This window comes from Eupeodes corollae, chromosome 2 (assembly GCF_945859685.1).
Source record: "Eupeodes corollae chromosome 2, idEupCoro1.1, whole genome shotgun sequence".
Classification (NCBI taxonomy): Eukaryota; Metazoa; Arthropoda; class Insecta; order Diptera; family Syrphidae; genus Eupeodes; species Eupeodes corollae.
In genome coordinates this window covers 75,038,426-75,060,818 of record NC_079148.1, presented here as the reverse complement: position 1 = coordinate 75,060,818, position 22,393 = coordinate 75,038,426, and the positions used below count along the sequence as shown (strand labels likewise).

General features: G+C 34.6%; 3 protein-coding genes across 6 annotated transcripts in view; 2 read left to right on the top strand and 1 right to left on the bottom strand.

Moving 5' to 3' along the window:
- LOC129946481 (uncharacterized) overlaps nt 1-2,412 on the top strand; it is a 28,255-nt gene extending 25,843 nt beyond the window's left edge. For all 4 annotated transcript variants that reach the window (XM_056056690.1, XM_056056692.1, XM_056056689.1 and 1 more), the window contains 2 exons: nt 1,179-1,760; nt 1,822-2,412. In XM_056056690.1, coding sequence (XP_055912665.1) covers nt 1,179-1,760; nt 1,822-2,388 — 1,149 coding nt within the window. In that variant the 3' untranslated portion in view covers nt 2,389-2,412. The remainder of the gene's footprint in view (nt 1-1,178; nt 1,761-1,821) is intronic.
- A 6,652-nt stretch (nt 2,413-9,064) lies between these two features.
- LOC129946080 (mediator of RNA polymerase II transcription subunit 20) lies at nt 9,065-9,902 on the top strand. The gene has a single exon (XM_056056109.1). The coding sequence runs from the start codon at nt 9,173-9,175 to the stop codon at nt 9,851-9,853; it is 681 nt and encodes a 226-aa protein (XP_055912084.1). The 5' UTR covers nt 9,065-9,172; the 3' UTR covers nt 9,854-9,902.
- A 7,405-nt stretch (nt 9,903-17,307) lies between these two features.
- The window catches only part of LOC129944586 (programmed cell death protein 4), a 28,002-nt gene continuing 22,916 nt past the window's right edge, over nt 17,308-22,393 (bottom strand). The window contains exon 6 of the mRNA XM_056054114.1: nt 17,308-18,354. Coding sequence (XP_055910089.1) covers nt 18,282-18,354 — 73 coding nt within the window. The 3' untranslated portion in view covers nt 17,308-18,281. The remainder of the gene's footprint in view (nt 18,355-22,393) is intronic.

Here is a 22,393-nt window from a genome sequence, read left to right as displayed (position 1 = left end):
CATTGTTATAGACACTTTGAAAATGTAAAAATTTACTAAAAAATGGCGTTTCTTTCGACACGAGGAACTAAACAATTGCAAGTTTCCAGAAAAGTTTCCCGACCATGTTGTTATAACAATTTGGGTACCAAGATAGTGATTCAACATCATTAGACAGTGGATTTTTGTCTTTGGGCCACTTTTAAAATAAAGTGTATGCAATTGTTCCACAATGTTGCTTAAATAAGGCATTCGTAAAGTTTTTGCTAAATATATTGTACTGGATGCCATTTGACTGATATCGCTTTCCTTTACACCTCCACTTTACAACTAAAAAAAACATTAAATGAGCAGGTTCAGAAAACAAAAGGGACTTCTTTTAAAGTCAACTGCATTCTTTAAACGTATGTACATTTTGACCGAGGCAACTAGTTAGTTTTGAAATACACAACTTTATTTCACTAACCTCTGCCTTTAGTTGATCGTGCAAAAACTACCGAAATCATTTTAGCCTACAAAAAACTTTTTAGGCAAGCTACAAGTCAATCACGACTTGTATTTTGTATTGTAAAGAAACATCAGTAATGTATTTTGCTATTTGACAAGGAATCCTTTTACACAAAACATTTAATGAAATTGTGCAGAAATTTAATAAATGACAGAGCAATAAAGTTCAGCTTTCAGTTGAATGAAAAAACATTATCAGCTGTTATTTTGACATAAGCAAGCTTAACTTGATAGTTAGAGAGATTTTTCTTGGATAACTTTCCAATAAAGTTGCCTTATTTGAAAGGGACATTTTTAGTCGCTGGCCAATCAAAAATCAGAAACTTGCCTTACTCTCAAGACCCTGATGTAGTTTGAACTTGCATTCAAAAATAAAACCTCTTACTGGAAAATCTAATATGATATCTCATAGTGGTCCATAATAATTGGATTTGGTTGTCATTTAAAGTTAAACATTTATTTATTAACATTTACTTCAAGATATTAGTGTTTGTACAAAATATGTCTTGGCGAACTCACCCATTTGTTATTGAATATTCTTGCAGTAGACAAATTTAGAATCTCAATATTAAGTATTTATTATTTAATGAAGTTTATTGAAAATGCTAAAATTATGGTTCTGGAATATGCTTATTTTTTTAAGATCATTGAGATCCCATTTTCACAGTTTTATGCTTTTGTTTTAATTCCAGGAACCTTTCATTGACCTACGATCATTAACACTTGAGGCATTGTGCTCTAAGGCGCATTTTCGATGTTCAAATGCTGCAGCAGGTTGTACAGTTCGACTGCAAATAGATTTGCTTAACTGGCATGAAAAGCAATGCATATGGAAGTCGATGAAGTGTTTTATGGGCCGTGTGTGGGGGGATTGCACTTGGCATGGGCGGGAAGCCCAGTGGAAGGATCATCTAGAATCAGTGCACACTGACAGGGTTTTCAAAACAAACGGAGCGGATTTAGTCTGGGATATGAATGGAAAAATTCAATCCCTAGCCGGCTACTATGTATTCGAGGTCTTTGATGAAATGTTTAATTTCTATCAAGTTCACGATAGGGATCGAATACTGTTTACGATGACTGTAACATCCACAGTACGTGACCGGAAGCTTAATTTCGCATACGAGGTGGAAATGTTTCACAAGGAGAATGAAGCATTGGTGATAACCCAACGTTTTCCCGTCCATAGTGAATATGATAAGGATATTTTGCTGGACGGAACATGTGTGTGTGTTGCGTTGACAGACCTGTCACGATTCATGGGACAGGAAAAGGTTTGTACACATATTTTTTGAAAATTCGTGTTATTTGATTTTTAACCTTAATTTTTAAAAGATTCTATTTTATCGTGTGCGTATACATGAAATAAAATCACCGAAGAAAAACAAAGGATTTAAGAGGACTTTTCGCAAGCACCCGATCGATTTCCAACAGACGAAGATTGAAGGGGCCAATTTAAAATGTGTTCCAGCTGGAGTGATTGTCACACGAAGACCCGATGACCCTGTTGTCACGAATAAACCAAGTGAGAAAGAAGAAGAAGAGGACGATGTGGACTCATCTTCAGAAGAAGACTCAGAATTTGAGGCTTACATCGAGAAGAACTGGGGCACACCTCAAATGAACTTCAATCGAAAATACCTGCGAAATTACGTTTCAAAAGAGAGTAGCTCATCATCGGGTTCATCGAATTTGTCTAGTTCTGCCGCAGTAGTTGTAGATGATGGACGAGTTAATATTCCCCAAAGACATGCGTGTGAAGTAAGTGGAACTAAGACCAAAATGAAAAATGTTACTTCAAGTTTGCGAAAATCTTTTCGTTCACTGAGGACAGATATAATTGACCTGAAGAAGCCATTCACTAAGTCGCCAGAGAAAAAAGAAACGTTAATAAAGAAATAATTGTTGAAACCTTTTTTTTAAAAAAAAAAATAAATTGTTTTTCTTTTCAAATCAGAAGTATTTTCGAAAACATTATTCAGACATTCAAGCTACAATACAAGTATAGAATAGAAAAGTAAATAAAAACGCATAAATTATATTCACCTAGCGCCCTCTGAGCAAAGGGAAACTTTCCATCTGTGCTGCAAGTTTCCGGTAACAGCCATTACATCTCATTTGGAGTTTAAAAGGAGTTTTTTGAACTTACAGTTTGTAATTTGTATTGTTCATTTTAAATTGCCCTTTTTTAAATATTCTTTTAATCGTATATAATTAATACAAGCAACTTAATGTTGCTCAGAGTTATCTGCAACAAATATACGTAAAGGATAGCAAGATATTAAGGTAAGTTTAAGTTTTGTGAATGTTTATGCTATCCTTGTATGTAAAGCCTATAGTATACAATAATGGAGTAATTTGTTTTAGGTTTGATAAAAGGCTTAAAACAAAGAAGTCTGCACGCCGTAATGTCCGTAGAATCTCGCTAATGAGAGTACTTTCAATTTTATACGCAAAACCCGGGTTTTATTTTCCCCGTGATCCAGATCAAATTATCTATTTATTTGCATTACAACAAATTAGTTTTTATATTTTACACCAGGTGACATTTTGTCTTGTAAACTTCTCATTTTACAAATGAAAAACCAAATCAACCATTGAAAAATACTTTCCAGGGAAAAAATAAGCATACAGAATTTAAGAGAACTCTATTAAATGATAGATAGATAGATAGATAGATAGATAGATAGATAGATAGATAATTCGATTTAATAACATTCGATGATCCATTCAACATAGACGACGAAAGCCAACAATCCCGTCCTCCCGACTTAGACGAAGTAAACATTGCCATATCTAAGCTGAAGTCTAATAAAGCCGCTGGAAAAGATGGGACTTTAAAGCAGCTGGAGATAAGTTAATTAGGAGCATGTACCAACGTATATGTATGATATGGTCGGAAGAAAGCATGCCCGATGAATGGAACCTAAGTATTGTTTGCCCGATCCTGAAAAAAGGAGACCCTCTAAACTGCACCAAATATAGAGGAATCAGTCTACTTAACATCGCCTATAAAATCTTCTCTGCCGTAATATGTGAACGTCTAAAACCCATCGTCAACAACCTGATAGGTCCTTATCAGTGTGGTTTTAGACCAGGAAAGTCCACAGTTGATCAAATATTCACATTACGGCAGATCCTGAAAAAAACCCAAGAACACCAAATCAACACCAACTATCTTTTCATCGATTTCAAGGCCGCATATGACAGCATCTAGAGGGACGACCTGTATAGAGCCATGTCTAGTTTTGGTATCCCTGCCAAACTAGTTTGTATGTGCAGGATGACCATGGAGAATTCACGCTGCTCCGTAAAGGTTGGAAACAACTTAACAGAACCTTTCGATGTCAAAAAAGGTTTTAGACAAGGTGATGCGCTGCCATGCGATTTTTTTTTAACATCGTGCTTGAAAGAATAGTGCAGAGCTCACACGTCAACACTAGAGGCATTATCTTTCAAAAGTCTGTCCAATTACTGGCATAAGCTGATTACATTGACATAATCGGAAGAACTCAGCGTGATGTCAATGGGACTTTTGTGAGTATTGAAGCAGAGGCGGTAAAAATGGATTTAACGGTTAATGAGGGCAAAACAAAGTACATGCTGTCGTCTAGATAGGACAAACAACACCGACGTTTTGGTCACAACGTCACAATCGACAGACGTAACTTTGAGGTAGTCAAGGACTTCGTCTACCTAGGCTCCGCTGTAAACGCAGAAAACATCACCAGCGCTGAGATCAAACGCAGAATAACTCTTGCTTACCGCTGTTTCCTTGTATTAAGAATGCAATTGAGTGGTAAAGTCCTCTCTCGAGGGACCAAAGTGTTATTATATAAGACCCTCATCATCCCCGTCCTGCTATACGGTGCAGAAGCATGGACTATGACAAAAGCGGATGAAAGCACCTTGGGTCGATTCGAGAGAAAAGTTCTTCGTGTGATCTACGGTCCCTTAGTGGAGGAGAAAATGGAACGACGAGCTGTACAGCGACGTAGACTTAGCCAGAAGGGTAAAAGTCCAACGACTAAGATAGCTTGGTCACGTAGAGCGCATGGAAATCAATGCTCCGGCCCGGAAAGTCTTCGAATCCACACCCACAGGACAGCGCAGTAGAGGAAGACCGTGGATCAGGTGGTGCGCACAAGTGGAAGGTGACCTCACCCAACTTGACAGAGCTATATATAAGGCTTGGATTAACTTCTATTTGAAAATGAACAATGAATTGAAGTTTTTTTTTGTTTGAATATAAATTAAATAAATTACTGTTTTAAAAGGATTCGTTTATAATTTGATTGTGGTAGGACATTGCAGTTCGAAAAATTTAAATATTTGATTTACGTTTCCTTCACAGTTCAGGAGGGCGACTATTTCTTCTTGTGATTTCACATTGCTGCCGAGTACATTCCTGCATATTTCACATAAAATTGGACACTTTCCTGTGAAATGGAGTACATCTTTCCTTACTCTTAAGTTACTAAGACTGCAGTAGATAGGCAGATCCTCCCGATGTGGTATATAATTATAAGACTTATCATTTCTCCTCTCATTTTGAAAATGGCCAATATGACCTCCTGTTTGTTCTCGTTTCGAAAGTTTGCATAAATTGAAATTTGGATTGTTGTACGTAGATCTATGCACCAAGGATGTAGCTTCATTAATAGGGTCGGCTCTCAGTTTTGCATCTAAATTTGCAATAAGATTCCGTACTTCGTCATCGCAGTATTTACCATTTCCATCAACTATTCGAAACTCCGTTCCTGTCTCAATGGAGATCATATTGTTTGAGGTGTTTTTAGGTAAACGAAAGCATCGTTAAATGAAGAACCTCTGAAGTTTTTCGACCGACTTCTCCCTTCCTCATACCTGTGTTGGGTGCATCATAATAGATTCCGCCACTGCAACAAAGACTATGTGATATTGATTGGTTTGAGAAGCATTTCATGCCACGGGTACTACGCAAACAGTATGATGTCATATGCAAAAGGCAAGCTTATGATGAGTGTCCTCGATATTTCAATTCTACAAGACAGAAAAGCAATCAGGTCCTCTATGAACAAAGCAAAAAGATTTGGGCTTAAATTGTATCCTTGCTTGAATCCCATCTTCGATTCCAAACTCTCTGACTTTCCATACCGTTGCCTTATTGTCATCATAGATGCTTTCTAGTACCTGCCCAAATTTGTCTGACATCCCATAATTGTAAAGCTCGAAGAATAGTGACCGGCGTTCAACGGTATTAAAAGCTGCCTTGAAATCGAAAAAAAATTCGTAGAGCTTCATTTTTTCTTTTTTTGCCGCTATGCTTTGCAGTACAATTTTTTTAACTGTTCTGGTATTATTAAAAAATTGTATTCAAAGCCGATGTTTTTTTTTACACTTCAGGATTTCAAAAAGTAGTAAGCTTACAGCAAGCTTCAAACTACGACCTGAGGCTCATCATAAGTGCATTGTTAGTTGTTAGTAAAAAATAATACAAATATAGCCTAACACACGCACAAAATACCAAACATTTAACTATTACAGAACAAAAAATAAAATGAGAACGTTTACGATAGTGGAGCACTGGTTCTAAGCAATGATTTTAATCCCACCTTATTTAAATCTATCGATGAACAGTTTAAGTTATATAAAATGCTTATTCGACTTAAAGCTTCATTCTTCCCATAGTTAGTTCTATGGAAGTCAATATGTATAAAATCAAATGTGCGCAGGTGATGAGTTCCGCCCCGGTAATTCAAATGTACACAAGATAGCAAATAAGGTGCATCAATTTCACCATTAATGAGTTGATGAAAAAATACTAAGTCATTTTTAACACGCCTTTGATGGAGAGATTGCATTTGAAGAAGTAGAATACGATGTTCATAAGGAGGCAGATCTAGGGAGTCCATACCTGCGAAGCATATTCAAGATGAGGACGAACATGGAAATTATACAAAGAAAGGGTAACATAGGGATCATTGAACTCCTTTGCCCAGCGTTTTATAAAACCAAGCATAGAACTTGCCTTATTAACAATAAAATTAATGTGATGTGTAAACTCTAAGTTGGAACAGAAATGAACACAATAAATCTTTAAATATGGAGACACTACAGAGTTTTTGCTGTGATATAAAGTAGTCAAATACGTTACTGATTAGTTTTTTAGTGAATGTTATAGTCAGGCATTTTAAAGGTTATTTTTCCCACACCAAAATGTGAAACTATCAATGTCGGCTTGTAAAAGAATGGGTGGACTTTATTATTTTGAAAATCTTCATATCGTCAGCAAAAATGAGAAGTTCACTTGAGCGTAGACATGACGATACATCGTTAATAGACAGGATGAACAGAAAAGGGCCAAGATGGCTTCCCTGGGGAACACCAGATTGAGCAACAAAAGGTTCAGAATGACAATTTCTTAATTTTACCTCGTAGGATCTGTTTTCAAGGTATGACTTAATCCAAGTTAAGAAAAATGGTGGAAAACCAAGAGCCTTAAGTTTAAATAAAATAATTCCGTGGCTAAGTTGGTCAAAAGCTTTAGAAAAGTCAGAATACACAGTCAACTTCATAACCTTGTTCTAAAGCGTTTGAACATATGTTTGAGAATGTGAGGAGATTAGTAGCGGTTGATCTTTTTTTCACAAAATCATGTTGCTGTTCGCAAATGATATTTTTACTAAAATATGCTACGCTTTCACAACCAACTTGTTCAAATACTTTAGGAATGCAAGAAAGCTTTGCAATGGGCCTGTAGTTGCTTAAGCCTAGTACATACTTCCTCGTGAAGTGAACGTTCGCCAGTGGAGAAAGTGAACTTTTGACATTGCTCACTGGTACACACTTGTGAGTACACGTTGTGAACATTTGACTTCAGCTTCACCAACAGTTCCCGTACATTTTGCACGTGAATTGCCCGTGAACGAAAACTCTCCACTTTGTTCTCCACTCAGCTTCACGAGCAAGTTCACGGGTGAACCAAAAACTGAAATTTGTATGGGTTCACGAGATGGTTCACAAGTATGTACTAGGCTTTATATCCGACTTGTTACCTTTCTTGAAAATTGGTGTTAGAAATGACTTCTTCCATATACCGGGAAATTTGCCTGTTTTAAGAGAAAGTTTGAATAAAAACGTAAGGGGTTCAACTAAAGCATTACTACACTTTTTCAGTACTATCGGGGGAATACCATCGGCATCGGCTGAGCAGTCATCATTTAACGCAGATAAAAGATCAAGGACCGTACTGTGTAGCACAGTTATGTGACTACAGCTAGTTTGCGAAAAAGTGTGAAGATTATGAAAATATACTTCATCAATTTCTTGAGGGCTTTTAACAAATGACTCACGGAAATTCGTTGCGAAAGCGTTACAGATATCAAAAGTTTTATCTAACGAAAGGTTCTTGTAAGTGAAGTTAACTGGAAAGCCATCTGATTTTTTCTTTAAATTTACAAAATTTCAAAAAATTTTAGGATTCTCTTTCAAAGAGGTGCCCATATCAGTAACATAACAAGCATATAAAAAATTATAAAGAGATTTAAATTGGTTAAAGAGAGAGTTTATGTTAAATTTAAAGTTAGCCTTTCTGTTCCATATTTAAAGAATTCCAGTGGTATACCATCAGGTCCTGAAGCTTTTCCGTCCTTTATTTTCACTAATACGGTTTTTACTTCGTTTGTGAGTTATGATACGACACTATCTGAAATATCATTCAAGTACGATGGTTTAGCGTAATGGATAGGAAACGTTAGCCTCTGGGTTTAAAAGTAACTTAAAGTGATTATGCAATACATCGATATTTAGTTTCAAACTGATTTTTGGTTTTGCTCCATTTAATAAGCTAATCACCATCCCGAATTACTTGGAAGGCTTGAAGTTTGTAAGTTTAAGAACCTCGTTCCCTTGTATATTTCTTTGAACTCTGCATTTGCTACTAAATACATTTTTTCAAGGAATGGCAACTGAATATCTTAAATGCAAAAGAAAAGAGAAATGTTTTTTTCTTTGTTGTTAAAACATAAAAATTAGTTTAGTCAACCATCAATGAATGCATGTTCCATAAGAGTACTATAGTTTATTATACAAAGTCCGTATTTGAAATAGAGAGTACAAAATATTCGTTTTCGAAAATATTTGCTTTCGAAACGCATTACAGAGTAGGGCCCCAGGCTTAAATGAAATTAGTTGACTGTGTTGGATTCAAACTTTTAATCTGAAAAATTTCTGGAAATTAAATATAACAAAAAGCTTATTATTTATTTAGTTTGTATGACGGGAATGCCTAAAAAAATGAATAAATAATAAAAACAAATACATAGATATAATTTTTATCTTAAAAAATTATCGCTGAGCAAAATAATCGAAGGGCAACTCCGCTTTAAACGTCAAATAATTTAATTTAAATATGATTATCCGAGCTGTTTTATTTTCTTCATCTGACCTGGATTGGATTATTGTGATAATAAACCACGGCTAAAGATGACATCAATTGTGTTACGGCTTTAATAATTATGTATTGCCTTCTATTGCTCAACAGATGGCACTACTTTCTCCAAAAAGAAAACAGCTGTCATCTTAAATGTCAATTTGACATCTTACATAGGAACTAACGCCGATATTTGTTTTCATTTCATATTTTTACATTGAAATTTTTGTATTTCAAATATTATTCCTACAAATATTTATATTCTTAACTATAATGGGTGTTACAGTCCTCTTACCATACCAAGTGCCAGAGGGAAAAAGTGGTTCTCAATCCATAGAGTATCTAACAAAACGTCTTCTAGCATTAGGTGCAATACAAACTGGCCATTTTCTGGTCGACTGCGAGACCTACATTTCAACACCGCCCAATGGTCCATCGAAAACAGTACATGTCCTTCACAATTCCGAATATCCTGCTTCGACTTTTTCAATTCTGGACAATGGAAGCCGACACATTCCCTTAGTAGCCGACAATTTGTTCGATTTGTTGATGTTGAAGATGACTTCAGTGTATTCCTCGAAGAAACAAACTAAAATCGAATCAAAAGGCACGCGTTTTGAATACGGTGATTTTGTTATAAAATTAGGGAGTGTTGCAATGATGGAACACTTCAAGGGCATCCTAATTGAAATGGAATACCAACCGTGTGTGATGCTCTCTAATTGCTGGGAAATGATGCGAGAAGTGTTGCAAGGATTCCTTGGCATCGGTGTTCCTCCAGTGTATCCAATCTATTTCCTTATGCCGTCGATCAGCAATATGGGACATACAAATAAACAAAACGAAATTTATGAACCTATTGATACAATCAATCAGTATTTGGAACATTTTACTCACTACCGGAAGCCTTCCTCTACGAGCCATTTACAAGTTCCACCAGGCATGAGAGTGTAATACAGTTTTCAGTAAAATGTAGTATATTATAATAAAAATAGTTTAAAATAAAAAAAATTAATGTAAAAAGTAAACGAATTGAGTTTATTCTATTTTCAGTATTTTTTTTAAATTCCTAATTCCTGTCTGTTTGAAATACCGCTTTTTGTTAATTAAATTTTACTTGGTAATTCTTTCCTGATTTATAAATTTAATAAATAGCCTTTTCACCACAGGCCCGGTAGTAATAGATTCGTAGTATGAACCCCGACAAAAAATATCATACAGAAATAAATTGCTACCGAAAGTTAAGCAGTATTTTTCTAGGAAAAGTTATTTTGATTTAATTCAATTCAAACGAAACAAAAATAAAAGAAGCCAACATAGATGAAGCGGAGAGAAATAAAATATAGGTATATATAAAAAGAAATATCTTAATCTTCTTATTGGTTTTCATGTGAAAAATTTAATATTTTTTTGGAGGAAAATAAAGTAATTGAAAATGAAATTCAGTTGCAAAAGCCTCAACACAAACAACAAAGGATTTTCGAAAATCCCTAAAAAGGAAATGAATTTCACTTCGGAAACGGAGTAACATAACTTCCGCATTCCAATGATCCATCCAGTTGGAGACAAGTCAATTAAATAGTTTAGTCTTAACTATAATTTTTCGAACTCTTACATCAAGATATAAATGTTTTGTAGAAAAAAAAGATGCATGGAGCATAAACTACTTTCATTTAGCAACCTGACTAAGCTTGAAAATTCAATAAGAGGAATTAAACAAATAAATTCATTGTTAGTCGCAAATCCTTTCGAATCATATAAACATTCTGAAGGGGACCATCTCGACCAAGTTTGATATCAACTTAATATGAACGCCGTGTCGTCTCGTCATTCATATGATTCATCAAGTCCTTTAAAAGATTAAATAACGATGCAAACATAATTTTATCCCAAAAAAGGATCCCTTAAAATCGCAAGGTGATTTTTTAATGTGCATTTTCGTTTATTTTTAAAAATATTTAAAAGACTCGAAAGGCAACGATAGCCATTATGAAAGACTAAAAAAGTTAAAACCAAATCAAAAGATGAACTACGAACACTTTTTTTTCATATTTTTACACAAATGATCTGCTTTTGAAACTCAAACATTAGGATTTCTGTGTGGTGATGCTTTTTCCATATCTATGAGATAATCTGTGATAGGGGTGAATAAATTAATATCGAGGTCAGTTAAATGTCACAGTTGGTGTTCAAATGAAATGAAACCTTCGGTGGTCCTATGGTAGAACCATATTACCAATATAGTGAATTTTCTGAGTCGAGTATCACTTTCAGTGCTTTGTGGTCTTGATTAAACTACAAACATTTTAAAGCTTTCAAAGGCTTGCCGTACTGGTAATTTTACATCGGCATAATTCCCTTAAAAATGTCGGTAGGGTTATCAACTGTTAATTTAGATTTTATGAACAGAAACATATAGATGTAAAACTGAATAAAAAAATAAATTTAATTTACCTTTTAAACACCTCCAAGAGGTAAAATAGTAGGCTATGAACTGTGGATGTTGCAAATATTCGCATCCGCGATTGCGGATTATTCGCAATAACTCCAACATCAGCAACCGCATAAACTGATGCGGAGTTTGTTGCGGATGCGGGTGTTTTTTAACGCTTTTTTTTCAAAACGACCCTTTCACCCTTAGTAAAAGTTTTAAATTAAAATATCTCGGTCCCAAGTAGGCGACGACAAAAGCAGCAACAAGTCATATGCAATGGTCACAGATTTGAGGATATACATAAAAGATCTTGTTAAGTGGCCAGAGGACACAGTTTATTTGTATATATTAAGTGAAAAAGTGATACAAATACGGAACATAAATACATCCACCAACATAAAGCAGCATTTGATTCTATTTTAATTTAAATAAAAATGATCCTGACAAGTCCGAATCTAAAATATGTGAGTATGTTACTCACGAAAAGGACGCACGACTTCTTCGTTGAAAAACTACTTGAAGTCAAAGCGCCCAGAGGAGTTTGTTTTATTTGAGAGCGCCAACAATGAAAATCTTTAAAAAAAAAGAAAGAAGATGCATTTATGATATTTTTTTATAAACATAAAACAAAGGCTTGCTTCAGAGGCGATATGGAAATGATGCTATATTCATCAACTGAAGACAAAGGTGAAGGAGAATCTGATAACGCTAGTCATGAAGCACTTCTCCGAAGGTAGTTAGCATGTTACCGAAATAAAAAAAGACTAGAATTGGATAATAATCCACTTAATTGGTGGAAAGTCTATCAAACAGACTTTAAAAGGCTCTCCAAAGTTGCACTGAGGTATTTATCACTTCCACCAGGCTGTGTTCCCAGCGAACAACTATTTAGCGGAGCTGGATTAATATACGATCCACTAAGAAACAGATTACAGTCTGAGAAGGCTGCAATCATGCTTTTTATTAAATATAACTCATCCATTTTTAAATTTAATTATTAAACGCAAAGATAATCAATACAATTTTCCTTTATTTACGGAATTTTTTTTTTTTGTAATAAATTCTAAAATCCGCTTCCGCGGATGTCAAAATTTGTACATGAGCAACAACCCCGCTATGAACACAAAAACCAATTTCGCACTTAAAAATCAAAGTTGCAATTGTACGGAGCTAAACCAAAAACTTTAAGAAATCTTCATTTCTGGAAGCTCCATATCTAAAAAGAAATAAAAGGTATTATAATTTACATCAACGAATTAATATGATAACTTCTCACAAATCAAGTGCATTACTTAGGTACAAGGGTTAGAGTTTATTTTCTTTAAATGAAACTACAATAAAAAATGTCAACCTGTTGATTAAGGAGAACTACAGGCTATCAATTAACAAGTTTTGGGACCGCAAGATCCGGTCAGTTAATTCGAGTGACCCTGGTATGTTCCCCAAAATCAATAAGATATTCAGGAAAAAAAAAATGATAATGACCTTCCGTGTCTTAATCTCCAAAGAACTGAAGAGAACAGAGACGTACTCATGACAGCGCAAATAGATCCAGAGGAAGCCATCTTTGACGATGACTTTTACATAATTGAAGATCCGAAGGAAAAAGTGGAGGCGGTGGGAGCTGCTTTCCAGCAAGTGTACAAGGTGAATGTTAGCATTCGCCCCAACCACGACCTGGAAAACAGAGCCCTACTTAATCACTTTTACCTTCGAAATGATATGACACAATGGCGATCTAAGAACAGCGGTTTCATGCGGTTCAATGACGATTCCTTGGCAAATGCCATAATCGCCGAGCAAACGGGACCAAGTCCCTTGTTAGTGACGAAGGTTGAGCTTCAGCTCATCTTCAATTCAATAAAAAACAAAAAGTCAGCAGGTGTCGATGGTATATCCAACGTTGTACTAAGACATTTACCGATGGAAGCAATTGACATTTACACCACACTCGTCAATAATGCACTGAATAATGCATATTATCCAGTGCATTGGAAGACCGCTGTGGTTCATCCTCTCCCGAAAAAGGGAAAGGACAACTCCAACCCGTCAAATCTTCGGTCGATAAGTCTTCCTCCGAGCATCAGCAAAGTTTTCGAAAAGATCATTAATAGGGCTCTGACTAAGTGGGCTGCGGACAACAAAATAATTCCGGATAAACAGTTCGGGTTCAAGGCGGGTCATGACACAATTCATGCTGCGTCTAAACTCGTTTCTAATATCCAATGGAATAAATCAAAACAACAATGCACAGGTGCTGTTCTAGTTGATTTGGAAAAAGCTTTTGACACCGTATGGTTAGAGGGTCTAAAACTGAACAGGCTTGGCATAAGCAAGCCATTGTTGTATATACTGTATGCTATGCTTAACGGTGAAAAGTTTGTTGTCAAAAGTGGCAATGTAACTTCTACCACAACATTCTCAATTAAAAATGGTCTTTAACAGGGAGCGGTGAATTCGACGATTCTATTCAGCATTTACACCAGCGATCTGATAGGTAGTCTTACAAAGGCAATTGCGTACGCCGACGATCTAATTGCGTACAGAACGGTTGAGGGTATTAGAATTCTCTTGCAGCGTGATTTCGACAAGATTCAGCGATATTGCGACGACTGGAAACTGAAAATAAATGTCCAGAAGTCGGAGACAATTCTGTTCCGGACTCCGTCGGCTAGGGCCACGAGGGATACGTGCAAGAATTGGCGCAAGATGGTTATCGTTGAGCTTCAAGGGCAGCCAATAGCGAGCAAAAGTGTAGTGAAGTACCTCGGGAGCTGGTTAGATCAGCCAGAGAAGCCTTCGCTCTGACGAAACGGCTGTTTTAGCAGTCGGCTTGACCCCAGAGTGAAGGTTATTTGCTTCATGGCCCTCATACGGCCAATGATCGTTTATGGTTGTCCTGTGTGTTTCAACTTTGCCCCTTCCCAGATGGAGAAGTTGCGGGCGTTCGAGCGGCAGTGTTTACGACGCTGCACTGGCTTATATCGAACAGCCGAATCTTCTTATGTGCATTACTTTTCCAAAGAGGTCCTATACAACGGGGCTCGAATCAACAGAATTGACAATTTCGTGATAAAACTCGTTCGAGGTCACATTGCAAGAGCTATGTCTTCGACCAACAATTTAGTTTTCGGGGCGTTCTATCCGAACGACGAGTATTTTGAAAGTGCACGCTTGAGCGGGTTCATTCCACCAGAGGCATTCCTCTTTTTAGACAAATGCGGTCTGGTAAAGGATAGATTGGCAGTTCCGTTAATCTACCACGTCAGACGAAGAACCGTGGATAGGCGACTCCCATACAATCGGGACGTAATGGCACAAGGCGGAGTAGAGCTCCTGTGTCCGAACGGGACTGAACTGATAGGGTGAAGCAGGAGAACCAATTTTGGTGGCTTCAATCGGCACTTGATATTGGGTAGTCGGGATATGGTTTTAAGCCTTGGCCGGCTTACATACTTGTTTTATAGTTTTAGTTTTAAGTAGAATAAAAAATACAAAACAGAGAAAAAATAAAAAAAAAACATTAAAAAAACATGGAATAAAAAAATAAATAAAAGACAACAAAATATGAAAAACAAAAATGTTAGATAGTTAGATTTGCTGCTGTGGTTGTTCTAGTTTTAAGTAAACGGTGATTTTTTAAGAGCTTGAGAACTTTGTTAAAAAAAAACGCATACAATTTGCAAAATCTCATTGATTCTTTATTTGAAACGTTAGATTGGTCCATGACATTTACTTTTTGAAGATAATTTCATTTAAATGTTGACCGCGGCTGCGTCTTAGGTGGTCCATTCGGAAAGTCCAATTTTGGGTAACTTTTTCGAGCATTTCGGCCGGAATAGCCCGAATTTCTTCGGAAATGTTGTTTTCCAAAGCTGGAAAAGTTGCTGGCTTATTTGTGTAGACTTAAGACTTGACGTAGCCCCACAAAAAATAGTCTAAAGGCGTCAAATCGCATGATCTTGGTGGCCAACTTACCGGTCCATTCCTTGAGATGAATTGTATTTTATACGGTTTTACACCAAGATCTTTGCGTAAAATCTTCCATGTGGTCGAATAACACAAACCCAATTGCTGCGAACGGCGACGAATCGACATTTCACGGTCTTCAGCAACACTCTCAGAAACAGAAGCAATATTCTCTTCTGTACGCACTGTAAGCATTCGTGTGGTTGGTTTAATGTCCAATAAAGTAAACTGAGTGCGAAACTTGGTCACAATCGCATTAATTGTTTGCTCACTTGGTCGATTATGTAGACCATAAATCGGACGTAAAGCGCGAAACACATTTCGAACCGAACACTGATTTTGGTAATAAAATTCAATGATTTGCAAGCGTTCCTCCCTAGTAAGTCTATTCATGATGAAATGTCAAAGCATACTGAGCATCTTTCTCTTTGACACCATGTCTGAAATCCCGCGTGATATGTCAAATACTAATGCATGAAAATCCTAACCTCAAAAAAATCACCCTTTAGTTTATAGGTTAAGTAGTTTTTAGTTTAAGTTATTGTAAGTAGTTTTTAAGTAAAAATAAAAAGGATATTGATATCAGTTTTTTAAATTTTCTAATTGATACAAAAATAAATAAAATTTAAATTGAAGTAAAATAGATCTTAGGGCCGAAATTCATTAGTATTAAGTTTTATTGTTTAATTTAGAGTGTCCGTATGGGACCATTAAGTTCGTAGTAAGTAATGGATACTTAGGCTAGTTTTATGAATTTTTGTCTAGCTATAAGAAAGGTTTAAGATTGAATTAATAAAAATGAATTAAAAAAAAAAACTATTAAATTCCTTAGCTGACAATACTGGTAAACCCTGTTAATCATAAGCTGCAGATTTCCGATGAATGCGCAAACATATTATCTGCGAGCAGAGAAGTGCCTTAATTCGCATCCCTGCGAAATCCACTCCAACCGGCAATAAGTCTAAAAGGTCATCTATGAATAGTGCAAACAAAGAAGGGCTTAATGAACTGTACAACCTTGACTCATTTTGTCATGCTTTCTACTAATTTTTGAATTAATTGGTGCGAAATACTGGGGTGGAATCGGCTAAGGTGATTGTTGACTATCAATTTTTTGATAGTCAAATTGACTATCATTTTCATTCCGTCTGTGTAAGATGATTCAACTCAATTCAATTCGATTGAACAATTTCAGATTCAAATTGTCAAAATTCGTTGTTGCCTTGGTGAAATTTTAAATTGATTCTTATAAAATATCTAAATAAAAGTTTCTAATTGGCTGATTTTGAATAAAATTCTTACTTTTCTTGCTTTTTTTCGAATGTCGTAAGCTTTGTCGGTCACAGGAATGTGTTTTTTAAAAGAAACAAAGTGAACTAAGAAAATTTTCCAGTCGTTTGTGTAAGCGTCTGGTAACTCTATTCGATATAAACAAATTTGTTTGAAAACGACTATCACATTTTTTTGTGATAGCTTTTTAGGTATCAATTTGACTATCACCTTATGTAGATCAAATTCTATCATTTTGATTGTCATTTATCAATAATCACCTTAGCCGATTCCACCCCTGGCCCATTAGTCTGAATGGTATCTTTTCAGCCTTTTTCTCAAGAGCAAATACATTTTCTATAGGATTTACTTAGGATTGCGCTTTTGTCTACAAAGTCTGGTAAATTTTCTTCTAGAATACGAGTATAATCTTCTTTCTTTATTAAATTCATTTTCACTATATCCACATATGCTCGTCACTGTATATTTTGAATAGAGTTCAATTTCATTCCGAATGAAAGTGAATTGTAGAACCTGTACAAAAAATCTGAGGTTTTCATTTTGCTACAGCAAACAAATTCGGAATCGCATACTAAAAATAGTTTGCGACTCGCTTTTTAAAGAATCTGAACACAAGGTTTTTTATTATCCCTACGGATTTAAAAAACTAAAATTATAAAACCGATTACGCTCTTCCTCATCATTCTAAATGGAATAAAAAAAAAACGTAAACATATATTTTTTATTTAATTTTATTTTTGTTTTTTCTTTAATCCTTAACATGTAATAATTATAATTATAGTAATATTTTGTTTGTATATAAAGTAAGTAAATGTTTTATATTAATAGCAGTTTTTTATTATTTTCATTTAAGTTATAATTAATCTTATTTGCCTTTTAGTAATTTTTGTTTGTTTTAAAGTCTGCAACATTAAATTTCTCACATATTTATCGTTTGTTAAGATTTATTGAATTCATACATAAAAATAAAAACATTTTTCTTTTTAATATATCTATACACATAAATTGCTTCGTGCCAATATTCTGTTGTAGAAAAATACAAAAAAAGTATCTGTGAAAATATAATAAAGTTTAAAAAAAGGAATTCATGACAATTGTTAGGAAATAAAAAGATAATTATAACTTTAAGCATGTACAAGAAAATAATAATGCAATAGAAATATTCGCCGTGTTCTTAATTTAAAATCAAATAGAAGCAGTGATAAAAACTTTCAAAAAGTTGTTTATACTTTGTTTCATTTATAAAAATGTCAGAAGAAAAAATGCTGTTTACATTTTATATGCGATTTTTCAATTATTCTTAATACAGATTTTTCTTTTTGATGTTGTTATTTATTTTTGTAATGTTGTCTGAGTCATTAAAATTATAAAAGAATTAATTATTTATATTCATTTTTATATTTCGTTCTTATTGCTGTTCTTACTTTTAATTAATAAATCAATTGTTTGTATATACTGTATATCTTTTGTCTAGATACTGCATTGCATAGTACCAAAGCTTGTTTCTTCTCTTTTGTTTTATTATAATATTTATTTATTTTTTTTAAATGTGGGTAGGAATATTATTATTATTGATTTGATTTTTATAGTTGGTGGTTTTTGTTGGGGGAGGTTATTATAAAATTCTCTTCTCATTAAAACAAACAAAAATCAAAGAAAATGAGATCAATCATCCATTTCAATGCAGTTTTAGTCACGAATTGGAATTGTTTGTGGTTTGATATGGCCACCATCTCCTTCGGAGACAAAACGTTTACGCCCTCTGCAAAAGAAATGAAAAATAACACATTAATAAAATTGTTGACAATTCATTAATTTAAATTATTTATAAATAATTAAATAGAAAATCTTAATAAACTTATAATTTTAGCCTACATTTTTTTTTTAATTTTCAAAATAAATGCATTTTCCTACTCTTTTTCACCATTTTTAAAAAGTTTCGAGTTCCAAATCGACCTACTGCATTCTATAAGTAACGTTGGAAACATTCCTGCTTATAGCCGGATTGTCAGATTTGGTTCATCTTATGCCATATATATTTATGTTTCATGACACGATTATGGCAATGGCTCAAAATCCTTGTAAAATGATTTTGAGCCATAGCCATATTCAAGCACTAAGCAAGGCTAGCATGGAAATGGTTTAACATTAAACAATTACAAGAAGAACGGGTCGGAACCGAGCTCGTATTGCGATGTAATTTGATCGATTGGACGAATCTCACTCACTCTCAAAGCTGTTATCTTTTCACATAAGACAATTCTAAATACGAATTACTAAACATCGAACAACGGATTGTTGAAATTCCTGACCGTTTTATTTATAAAGATCTTTCGTGACGTAATATGTATGTAAACGTCTAAAATCCATCGTCAACAAACTGATAAGTCCGTATCAGTGTGGCCAATTCGATCAAATATTCACATTCAATCAAATATTCACATTACGAGACCTATCATCTTTTCACCGACTTCAAGGCCGCATAGCACAGTATCAACAGGGACAAACTGTATAGAGCCACGTTTTATTTTTGTCGTCCCTGCCAAACTCGTTCGTTTGTGCATGATGACCATGTAGGTTTCGCGCTGCTCCATAAAGATGGGAATCAGCTAAACCGAACCTTTCAATGCCCAAAAAAACTTTACACAAGTTGATGGTTTGTCATGTTAATTTTTAACATTTTAATTGAAAGATTAGTGCACAGCTCCAACGCCACTATCTTTCAAAAGTCTGTCCAATTACTCCCATATTTTTGTATAATAAGCGCACACTCAAGAATTGATACCAATATATACCAGGACACGGTGTGAGCTTTAGAAAAGTGAGAGAGGATTTGAAAGGAGGTGTCGATTCACATTGGTTTTGAGTTTCTAAATATTGCAATGAATAGAAAAGTATGTGGTGAAGTATTTCACATTCGCATGGTACGGCTAAAATTGAGGAAAGGAATGAAATTGGCTATTTCTCTAGAGCATAGTCCCTTAAAAGCGGTGTTTAAGAGACGTAAGCGATTCAACTTTGATATCATCACCAATTTATTTGTGTGGTCTTTCTTCAATAAATTTAAAGAGAGTTAAGTAAATTGCAGGAGCACCTGCCCAAAGATTGGAGTTATACTCAAGCTTTGGGCGTAGAATTCAGGAAACTTAAAAATATTGCGGCATTTTTGCCGACATCACGAATGTGATCCTTCCTCAAGAGGATACCAAGGATTTCGAATAACTTGATAAACCTAAAGACAACAAATTTATACAAAGAATACAAAATTGTCTATACACCGTTTTGCTTTTCTCTGTTTTAGGTTTCTTTTAAGGTTTCTCTATGGCAGATTAAAGCTTACAGCTTATGAGGGTTTTTTGAAAACATTAATAAGATACTAACAATATTTAAACGGAATATATTTTACAAAATTATCATGAATTTAATTCACAAACATGAATGAATTAACATGGCTTCAAAAAGCCTAATATCAGTTTTTTTTCCTTATTATTAAAGGCTGTATCTTAAAAACCTGACGTGATGTTTTGATTTTGAAGTCGTATTCGAAAAGAAGCTATCAAAAATCTTTTAAAAAAAATATAATTTGATTGCCAGCTACTATACCTTCAAAGTGATAGTTCTAAATAAAACTAATACCTCGTGAACTTCAATGTAATTAATTTGGAGTTTGATTTTTTTTGAAAGAAGGGATGTTTTAAACAACTGGCGCTTTCTACACAGTATTTTTTTTCCTCAAAATAAAAGACTAACATTTTTGTAATTTTTAATACTGATGTAGCTCATGGGAATTTTTATGAGCTGAAGCAAATTATGAAATGATATCATTCAATACCAAAAACCTTATGGGGTGATAAGAACTCAGGTTTTGATAAAATAAGGTTAAGATAAAGTAAGCAAATTATTCGAATAATCACATGTTTGTACGAGTATAAAAAAAAAATATTTATAGTGTGAACAAAATATTATTAACAATGCCTTCATGTTAAACAAACATTTACAATATGATTTTTGTATGTATGTATTTTTGTTTTTATAACAGAAAATTTGAAGGTTAGCTTGAAATGAGTTGGAAAGTATTTTATGAGTTGGAAAGTATTTTATATTATTTTTTATTATCTTTAACATTATCATTGAGATAAACATAAGATTAATAAAAAAAGAACTCTTTATAGTAAAATTTGTAAAGAATATTTAGCATTTAATTGTGTAGGTATGTACACGTACAGGGTGTCTGGCGGCAGATTTACATTTTGAAAATTAAACTTTAAAAAATTTATTGAGTATAGAGAGTAATAACACGGAATTCAATTTTTAAATATTCTTTCATCCAATGTCTTCCGTCGAGTTGTACGCACTGATCAAAACAGAGCCTCGTGGTACACGCTGCAGTAAACTGATTTCTCAACGAATGTTTTCTTTTAGGTTCACTAGAGTTAGGGGATTGTTTCTGTTAACCCTTTCTATGAGATAGCCATATACAAACAATCCATTGGGACTAAATGGGGGTACTTCGGTGGTCCGCACAACGAATGATAAGTTTTTGAGGGAAAGCTCCTAGAAGAAAATTCATCGATTTTACGTGTGCGATGAAAACAAAGGAAAAAGCTTGCAGACTCGGCAAAAAGAAATCCCTTATTATTCGTTGGTAAATATCACTATTGACATTTGTCGGTTGGCCCCGAGTATTGTCCGTAAAAAGGATCCGATTATCCCATGCTTAGATAACACGCACCAAACAATTACCATGGGCAATGCAATTGCTTTTGGTGTTTCAGTCGAGGGTTATGGGTTCTTGGAAAAGAAAATGTGTGAAAAAAATCACTCGTTTGAGTTTTTGAATTTTTAATTGATGGAACTTTAAATCCTTTTTTAGAATTTCATGAACAATGAATAGACTTAGTGAAGTTGCCCGTGGATTTTCACGGAAACTTTTTCAACCACTTTAATGTTTTCGAGAGTCCTTGAAGGTTGACGTGGAGTGTAAAAAGCATCTCTGAATCCAAGAACGAATTACTTTAACACTCGGCCCATCACTTATTCGTCGTATATTGAAGTGCGTGACGATCACTGAATCCAATGACATTGAATTTTGATTGTTTGACATTTTCTCCTATGTAACATTATAGCCAACTGAAAGGCCAAGTATTATTTATTTGCAGCAAAAATAAAACTTTTATTCGAACTTTGCCTAAAATTAATCCATTTCTTAGTACATACATATTTTTACTTTGCTATTTCAGGACACCTGAAAGTACACACCTCTCCAAACACTGCCATCATTCCTTTATCATTTAATTATAAAAATAAATAAATAAATTGTGTGGCGAAACAGTCGGTTGAGAACTAGGGCCTAGTGACTTACAAATCTCAACCATTCCCATGTGCGAGTACAGTTGTCAGGGATGAAATGGACCTACATTTTTAAGTCGAACATAAACGACTAGTTTGAGAAAGCACTTTTCATGAGAGGAATTACTCTTGGAGAGTTTGTCAATTCCTCACAAGAGGCAGTACCCGAGGAAAAAAAAACTTTAGATGGCATCCCTGCGAATACAAGACCTCTGGCATGACAGTCCAACGCACTACATTGAATTATATTCTTGAAAAACTACATTTTCCAATAAATTTACACAATTGGAAATATTGGCCAAACTGTCAAAAGTCTTCTCATCCAATCAGGGGTGGAAGCGGTTAAGGTGATAGTTGACCATCATTTTTTTGATAGTCAAATTGGCAGAATACTTATAAAAAAGTGCTTAACACACTTTGAAGAACCAAAGTTTACTAAAGAAAACATGCAA